Source organism: Pseudonaja textilis, chromosome 1 (assembly GCF_049901715.1).
Source record: "Pseudonaja textilis isolate UNSWEBS1 chromosome 1, rPseTex1.2, whole genome shotgun sequence".
NCBI lineage: Eukaryota > Metazoa > Chordata > Lepidosauria > Squamata > Elapidae > Pseudonaja > Pseudonaja textilis.
Genome location: NC_141990.1, coordinates 24,833,796 through 24,842,750, shown reverse-complemented (window position 1 = coordinate 24,842,750; position 8,955 = coordinate 24,833,796). Strand labels below are relative to the sequence as shown.

The 8,955-nt window shown below is 44.0% G+C and overlaps 1 protein-coding gene across 1 annotated transcript; it reads right to left on the bottom strand.

The window, feature by feature from the left end:
• Window positions 1-3,090: 3,090 nt before the first annotated feature.
• LOC113452334 (pro-opiomelanocortin-like) lies at window positions 3,091-7,736 on the bottom strand. The gene is given in 3 exon segments (XM_026723785.2): window positions 3,091-3,443; window positions 3,475-3,784; window positions 7,294-7,736. Coding segments are annotated over 3 exon segments (654 nt in total). The 5' UTR covers window positions 7,414-7,736; the 3' UTR covers window positions 3,091-3,219.
• Window positions 7,737-8,955: the final 1,219 nt, after the last annotated feature.

Sequence of the window (8,955 nt, the reverse complement as noted above, 5' to 3'; positions counted from 1 at the left end):
CATCAGCCAGACCAATGGCATCGATGTAGTGGTTAAAACGATTTTTGTATGACTCCCACTTTTCTTCATCAGGCTTGAACGGTGGGAAGGCTGGGTTGGAGTTCATGTTGTGAACTTCTGCAGGTTACACTGCTGTGAGATCTCTCTGGGACGACAAATGGCCCTTCGTGCTCTTGTCAGACTAGTGACTTCAGCTCTTGAGAGGTTACACAGAATCTCTCTGTTCTCTCTGGGTTACGCTATGGCTCAGGCTGCAACGGTCGTTGGCAGCGTTATTTGAATTTCGCACTCCTGGAGAGCGTAGGCAGTAATGGCTGACCGCAGCTGACAGTGATTTGAATCTCGCGCCCTGTGCTGGCGTCAGAGACTCCCGGAATGACAGCACCGCGCTGTACTCCGACTCGAATTCAAACGACAGCCGTTTGAATTTCGCGCCCTTTTTGAGCTGAGCGGCTGCGGCTCGCAGCGCTTCACTTTCCCTGTAGCTTGCTAATCGAGCGGCTACAGACGCTCTTCCTTTCGCTTTTGCTGACCAAGCTCTCCGGCGGCGCGGCTGCGGCTCAGCAATTGAGTGATTTCAGCTGTTGTGGATTGCCTCTGGTAGCCATCACATCCTCGTCGCCAGTGTTGTAGATTGAGCAATGAGAGGCTAGACCAGGGCATGGATGCAACAAGACTTTATTAAAGTAATAAAGGACTGAACGTGTTAGCCCTGCCTGGAGCAGGCTCACAGCGAACAGCGGCTGACCGAACCCTGCAGCTGGCTTTTATAGCCGGCTGTCGAGGGAAGCCAGCCAATGAGGGGCAGCAAACGCCCCCGCAGCATGAACGGACCTGGGTGGGGACTTTGGCAAGTTCCAGGGACATAACACCCACCTTGACATCTCCTGATGGATTTTTAGGAGCTGTCGGGGGAGATACCACATCTTCCAATCTCAAGACAGGCAGACACAAGACTACCTTATTTTGATACGGAGGTGGATCCAATAATGGTTTCAATAATGGCTGTTGCTGGACTTCTAAAGCAGTAATAACCATCTTCCAATAAGTTAAAACTTCTGAATCAGCCCGAGGCTCATCATGGAGAACATTGCCAATCTGTGTCCATGTTTCCAATTTTAAGGAACCTCATTCAGGGTACCATGAACACTGCATCCATACACTATGCATTAACAATTTAACATTGGATCGTGACAGTTTTTTTCCCTACCAGAAGAACTAAAGATAAAGAAATTGGTTCTGACTAACTTCAACAACTCTGTAATATGCTTCTCCTGATGTTGTGACAGTTTTCCTCCCATACTTATGAAGATAATCGTCGCCTGTGACAGTTATCGATTATGGTGCGCACCTTTGCCTCTTCCATGCGATAAGTACAGGAGAGCAGAACCCGTATCTGCTCGCAGCAGATCACGTCAGGGTCACCACTTGTGGTGGTCTCTCATGGAAAAAAGACACAACGCAAGGTTGTCCCGGGATGAGAGCCCAGAGCAAACTCCGAAACCCTCTTTTATTAGAAGCAATCTTTGTTAACGTAGCAATTTTTGTTAACGTCCTATCACAAATGCATTACATCACACAACATGCACTGATCATTCACATAAAGCATACAAGGCTGCAAAGTTTAAGTTTGCTACAGTTCTGGTTAAGAAATGGCAACAATTTGTCCTTGTTCCTTGCTCCGGCTCCGATGTGTTAGCGCGTACACAAAGAACAAAGAATCATAGATCCCACAAGGAAGCCACAGCAGGAGAAAGAAAGAGCCGCGTGTTGCCGACACCCATTGCTTCGGCCCGTCTGCACTGCCACCCCACTTTGCTGCAACAGCACCATTACCTCATTCCGGTCAGCAAGGGCTGTGCAACTCCTTGCACACTGCACCACCTGCAAAGTTGCAAGTTGCACGTACCTCCCTCTACAGCAGAGATTTCCAGCCCCACCATGAACAGCCTAGCCAGTCCCATATTGCAGGGTTTTAGTTACAAGACTGGCCATTGGTCATCCCGAAGCAGCTCCTCCACCCAGGTACACTGCAGACCACCAAAATTTTATCGCGGACCAGCAGTAGTCCAAGGACCACCAGTTGGTGACCTCTGATCTAGCATATATGTCTTTATCCACATCTTTTGGATCTGTCTTTGTAAGCCAAGAGTTAGTCCAGAAGTGAGTAGATCAAAAAGCAAGCAAAGCCAAATCAACCCACGTCTTCCATCTCCATCCTTACTAGTGTTGACCCCTCACCTTCTCCTGAAGATGTTCCAACATAGCAGCTAAATGTGCCTCTCGGTTCTCCTTGTTGGACTCCATTTTCTGTATCAGCCTCTCTTTGGCAGTTTTGATGAAATTGTTGTTGATAGTTTTTGATGAAACTGAGGAGTCAAAACTTGTTATGTGGAAGATCTTTTGGTTGGTTCTTAGGCACATGCTCATTTTCAACCAAATTTTGGCCAAATGAGGTATTCACGATATGGTTCCCCACCAAATTTGGTCACCAATGTAAAGGGGTGGGGTGGGGGGAAGGTAAATATTTAGAGATGGCATCCATTTCCCTTGGGATATGTATATAAAAGTGATTTGGCTTTGCCTGCTTTTTGGTCTACTCACTTATGAACTAACTCTTGGCTTACAAAGACAAATCCAAATACAGTTTTTTCCTGCTCCAAAAATAAACCTTCTGTTAATTTATCATTCTTTTTTTAATGTTGACGCCATTCAACATTGTATCCCTGCCTGCTGCAAGGCTGGAGACTCTGAAATGATAAAGATTGCACCCCAAGTGACCAAAAGACAACCTCAAAGACTCGGTCGGTTTGCAAAAGAAATGTATTAGTAGTAGTATTTTATAACTTTAATCCTTTCATTTACAGTATTGTACAGCTGGTTTAAAATATAAAAATAATCTGTCCCTCTGAAAGATAACTACTCCTTTAGCTCTTCTTCCTGCTTACTTGCACATAATGGCAGATGTCAGCTTAAAGATCTGCCACTCACGTTTCCCACCAATTATTGGTATATTCAAAACCAGAAGGCAAATGTGAAGGTGTCTCCTAAGCAATGAGTTTCTTATTTAACATCAATAGGTAAAAACAATGAAAATAAATGATATTCATTAATAATATTATCATGAAATATGTCAGAGAAATTCATAGGTGAGGCGCCCAGACCCTTTCCCCCATTGCTACAATGCCAGGGTACGGTTGGTCCTGATCTCCCTCACCCTTACTGGCCTTTCTTATAAGCAGTTTTGATGATGGCATTCTTAAAAAGAGTCACTAGAGGAGTGTGACTGTGCTCTGAGGTCATGAAGCCGCCGTAGCGCTTCTTGGACAGGGCTGGGGTGTTCCACTGAAAGTGGTGCATCTTGTAGGCAGTATTATCATTTTTTACTTTCCTCAGCTGCTTTTCTTTCTCCACCGTAGTGGCTTTGCTGCTCTGTTTTTCTTCTGGGTTATTCAGATGTATGTTAATTCCTACCAGTTTCAGGGTAATCCATAGAAGTTTCGGGTTAATCCATAGAAGTTTCGGGCTGATCCGTAGTAGTTTCGGAGTGATCCTGATGATTCTCCTCCTCAGGTATGTTTGGTGTTTCAGCGTTAAAGACTTTGACGGGTCGCTTCTTCCAGCCGACTGGCTTCCCCCATCGGAAGTGCTCCATTGCATAGGAAGCATCATGCTTTTGACGGGACTCTTGGTGGCTTTCTGAGTCTCCTTCCCAGCTCTCTTGGGTTTCTGAAGAAGCCGGAGACTCATTGGAGAGGTCCACTCTGCAGGCCCTGAGGCACTCCTGCAATGGAAACAGGGGACAAACAGGGAGATATTGATGTCAAAACTACTGTACGCAGTTTCAGTTCAGCCTAGAGCTCCTTCCCCTTCCTCCTTTTCTCAGGGTTAGTGCCTCAGCAAAGGCTCACCAGCAAATCTGCCAGGCGTTTGTTAATTTGCAGGCAAGTTTTTCTAAAGCTGAACTGTTCTTATTTAAATTTAATACAGTCGTGTTTAGAATCTTATTAGTGCATGGATCATGTGTTCCTTTAAAGTAGGAAGCAATTTGGGACTGAATCTCACCTAGCCAGTCAAACCTCCCTTGTCACGTCTGCTTTTGCATCCTTCCACCGAAAGAATTTCCTATATGTTTCACCTGGTCAGGAACCAGCAAAAACTACTTTTCTCAATGATGGTAGGTGGCCAAAAAATAAGGAACTTTTGAGGGGTTTCTATTTCCCACCTACTAATTTCCAGCCATTATTGGAAATTGGATCCTAGACTAGGTGAGATAAATGGTTTGAAATCATAAATGAAGTTAGATAGCAAGACAAAATTACTCCTGTCAATGCTTCATATATCCAGTCGATTTACATTCTGCCTTCGTTTCTTAAAGAACATTCAGAATGAGATCCTTTTCTCCTCTGTGAACATCCTGAGCTTCCAGGCATCCCTTTCAGACTTACCAGCAATTTCCACATTATTGAAGCCCTCCCAACTCTAATCCGTTATAAATGCCTCATGCCTCCACTATTTTCCCCAGCAAGGAATGGTTATTTTGATCTTTCAACTCTGCAAAATTACTAGTTTTGCTACTACATCAAAACGTTCAGTCTTTCTGTAATTCAGGTCAGGGTTCTGTTTTCCATTGGGAGCGGTGGTGGGATTCAATTTTTTTTACTACCGGTTCTGTGGGCATGGCTTGGTGGGTGTGGCAGGGGAAGGATACTGTAAAATCTCAGTCAGAGATGGTATTTGCCGGTTCTCCAAACTACTCAACATTTCCACTACTGGTTCTCCAGAACTTGTCAGAACCTGCTGAATACCACCACTGATTGGGAGGATATCCTCATCACATACCTCCTCTTCCCGTGCTCAGTTTAACTATTTCATTTCCATGTGAGATCAAGTCAGATGCAGTTTCAGCAATCAGTTTCCAAAGTTCTAGTGTTTAATGTGTGTGTGGTTTAGCACTGCCTACCACCACCAGTTTGTTACATGCTGCCCAGGGGCTGCCATTTGGAAAGATTTTGCTACCATTCTGCTAACATTTGGGATGTCCCTTGAGGTTTTCAAATCCATGAGGGCTTGCCACCATGCTGATCATAAGGGTGCCCTTCCCTTCCCATCCTCTCAGATTTGTTGTTGTTGCAAAACACCAAATATACACAACGATGTGGTAGAAGAGAAATATTTTTCTTCTAGCTGGAAACAAGGGATTTCAACTGATTTGTTCAGGTTCAGGAGGCAGGGTTTAGTTATCAGCAACCAAAAAGGGTGTCAATTATTGACATTTATTGGTTGACATCTCCACGAGCTCTAGACATGCAAAGATATGGATCTGCTGTGCATACTGACCTAGATCTGAAAAAGGTAATTATTTTAGAGTTTTTTTACTTTAATTTTAAAATGCATTGTAAAAGTTTAAGACATGGAAAGACTAGTCATCTGGAAAAGAAGATTAAAGATAAGACAATAGAGAAATCAAATTCCCATTATCAGCCATTCGGTGGGTAACTCAGCCTAGCTTGCTTCTGGTATGCTCTCCTTCCATAGTCCCTTACATCAATGGGTTCCCTCTCTACAGCTGGATTATACCATCTGAGCTCATGGACCACCACATTCCCCTCCACAAAGGGCATTCAAAGGGAATTCATTGATTTCTGGAAGAGTGGCGCTAAAACAGATGGATTAAACTCCAGCACAGCTTACCATTTTGCCTCAAGTGGAAAAAGAAATGAAATGAAAACAAGAGATGGAAAGTTTATTCCCTCTCCTCTAATGAAGTATCACATCACTTTCAGACTTCATGCAGAGAGAGAGAGGGAGGGAGAGAGAGATAGGGAGGGAGAGAGAGAGAGAGATGACACAAGCAGAGGAGGAGGAGGAAGAAGGATAGATAGATGGATAGATAGATAGATAGATAGATAGATAGATAGATAGATAGATAGATAGATAGATAGATATAGGCAGACAGACAGACAGTGTGATCTCTGACTGCAAAAAGCTTGCTTGCGCTGCTAAGGATCTTTTCAAACAAACACATTGCATTATCACAGTTCCCAATTTCACAAAACTGTTAGAGATGGCAGAAGTGAAGACAAAAGGAAATGCTAAGATGTACTAAGAATGGGGACAAAAGGAGATACTCTCAAGATTGCTGGCAAAATGTCAGGAGATCTGTTGTCTAAACCAGGGGTCGCCAACCTTTTGGACCTCAGGGACAACCAAACTCATAATTTTAAACCCCAAGGACCACTAATATGAATTTTGACTGATAGTGGCTTGCTGATGTTGGTGGTGGTGGGGAGAGAGAGAGAGAGAGAGGAAGGGAGAGAGAGAGAGGGAGAGAGAGAGAGAGATCTGATCTAACCAAAATATAGTCACCAAACTGGTAGTAACACCTGTTGAATCCCACCCCTGCTTCAGTCCTAAGGAAGGTTCGGGTCTGCTTAAAAGCAGAGCCGAAGATCTAAAGACTAGCTAGAAAACAAGAAATGCAATGGTTTCCTGCTTTCTAGCTAATCTAAATCTCCTGGCACAGCAGAACAGCTGATGATCAGGGGGAAAAAGGAAAAATAGTAACATAGTAGGCAAATTTCCCAGGTAAGGAGTGAGTGGAGGGGGAGGGTTCCCGCAGGCCATGTGGGTGGCGCAGCCTTGTGTTCCCACGCAGCCTGGATTAATTGTTTGGGGGGTGCTCTGGGGGTGAGATTTCTCTTCGGACCACCAAAATTTTCTCGTGGACCACCAGTGGGCCATGGCCCATCAATTGGCGACCGCTTGTCTAAACCAAAGTCACTAAACTCTGGAGCTCATGATTGCACTACAGATACTGGCCGTGAAAATCTAGACCAGTATATAGATAATAAGGCATGATTTTCAAAAAATATTGTTTGATTTTAATTCTGTAATATACCCACAATCAATTGCCATCTGGATTTTTTTAAATTAGCATACATGGTTCTCTCTGAGCTTGGTTGTTTTCTTGCAGATGTTTCATTATGCAAACTAGGTAACATCATCAGTGCACTGCTGAAGATACCTGGTTTGGGTAATGAAATGTCTTCAAGACAATAACCAAGCTTGGAGAGCATCAAGGACAATAATCTCTATTTAATCCCCATATAAATCAATAACTATCTCCTATAATGTTGGGTAACAAATTCCATACACATGTTACAAGGCTTTTTATTGGGTTTACCTGAATTTAATTCACAACCTTTTCATTGGACGGTCTAAGTTCTGTGCCACCTCTCCCAAATACAGCCATCTAAGAAAAAGAGGGTCCTTGGTAAACAGTCAACTTACCATCATCTTCTCTTGTGTGTCCATGTCCCAACACCGACAGAACCTATTCACTCCTGCCACTGAATGGATGAGCAGAACTCCCATGATGGCCCAAAGACTACTCCACTGGGAGTTCAGCATCTTCAGAGAAAGAAGACTGTTTCTGCTGAGACAAAGACATTGGCCGCCAAAGAAAGCAAAGTAATATAGATTAATGAGAGCCAGTCCAATGTAGCAATTAAAGCATCACACTAGAGACTGTGAGACTGTGAATCTTTGTCTGCCTTAGACAGAAAGTTAGCACCCACCCCTCTCCAGAAAGAATGAAATATTCTAGGAAATATTAAAGAGGCAGAATATTATATTTCCCTGGATGAAGAAAAGGAGAAACATGTTTGAAAGACAAAGCAACTTCCTGCAGCTCCCTGCCCCCACTTCAGCTCCAGGTTGATGGGATTAAGACATGGCCCTCAGGAAATGATAGGATTACCCATCTCACCACATGGCACCTAGGAAGACTGCATCAGCCAGCACTCAGGTGAAGCCATGTAGTCCAGTCTACAAAGTCTACAAAGTAAGCTAAGACTCCCACCCCTGGGAGTCTGGCAGCCAATGGGATACATTTCTTACACAGGAAACAGGGGCCCAACAGAGGATGTAAAACCAAGGGATTCTCAGCATCTCTCCCCTTTTTCACCCAGGAGCTCCAAGGCATGTGATCCTGTCCACCATTAAACCATCTTCCCAAACAGCCTCCATGTTTCCAGTGTCTTTTTCCCCACTTAGAACTGAACCCAGAGGGATATTTCTTCCAACAACACAAATCCAATTGGGTGACTTTGGGCCAATCACTTTCTCTGAGCCCTAGAAAGGAAGCAATGGCAAACCACTTCTAAAAAAACCTTGCCAAGGAAGCTACAGGCAGTCTATACGAATCAGACTTAATTGAATGGAAGGCAGGGGTGGGATTCAGTTTTTTTAACAACTGCTTCTGTGGGTGTGGCTTAGTTGGTGGGTGTGGCTTGGTCATGTGACTGAGTGGGCATGGCCAACTCAACCTCACTCATGTCAAAGGGCGCTTCTCCTCGCCTGGCCTCTCATGACAGTGGGGATGCTGCCATGGCTCATAAGTGTGAAAAATGGTCATAAGTCACTTTTTAAGTGCCATTGTAACTTTGAATGGTCACTAATGTACTGTTGTAAGTCAAGGATTACCTGTACAAAAATACAAAAAACTTTGCTTGCAAAAAGTTGCCCTAAATACCAATCATTAGATGAAAAATACCTGTAAGCCAGAGTTACAAATCAGGCAGGGTGCCAGAGCACCTTGAGGAATGAAATAGTTAAAATGCAGTGATAACTATCAAGCAGCCATCTCTTGCTATAACGTGAAACCCTTAGGAGAAAGGTCATTTAAGTTCTCCAGAAAAAAAACACACCCAGGAAAAGCAATCCTTAGATCCATTTGCACCACTTAAAGATACCAGCTGGTCTCACTCACCTCACAAGATATCCTAAGGAAATCATCCAGATTTAAGGAAAGGTCACATGCCCTCCAGAAAGGCAGTAAAAAAATCAGTGCCAAGCTTGCATCCTGCTTCTTGGAAGTATACCCCAAAAGGACAGTGCCAGATAGAACTAAAGCAGTGAGGAAGACCCCCTCCCCAGATAGAAAAAGAAACC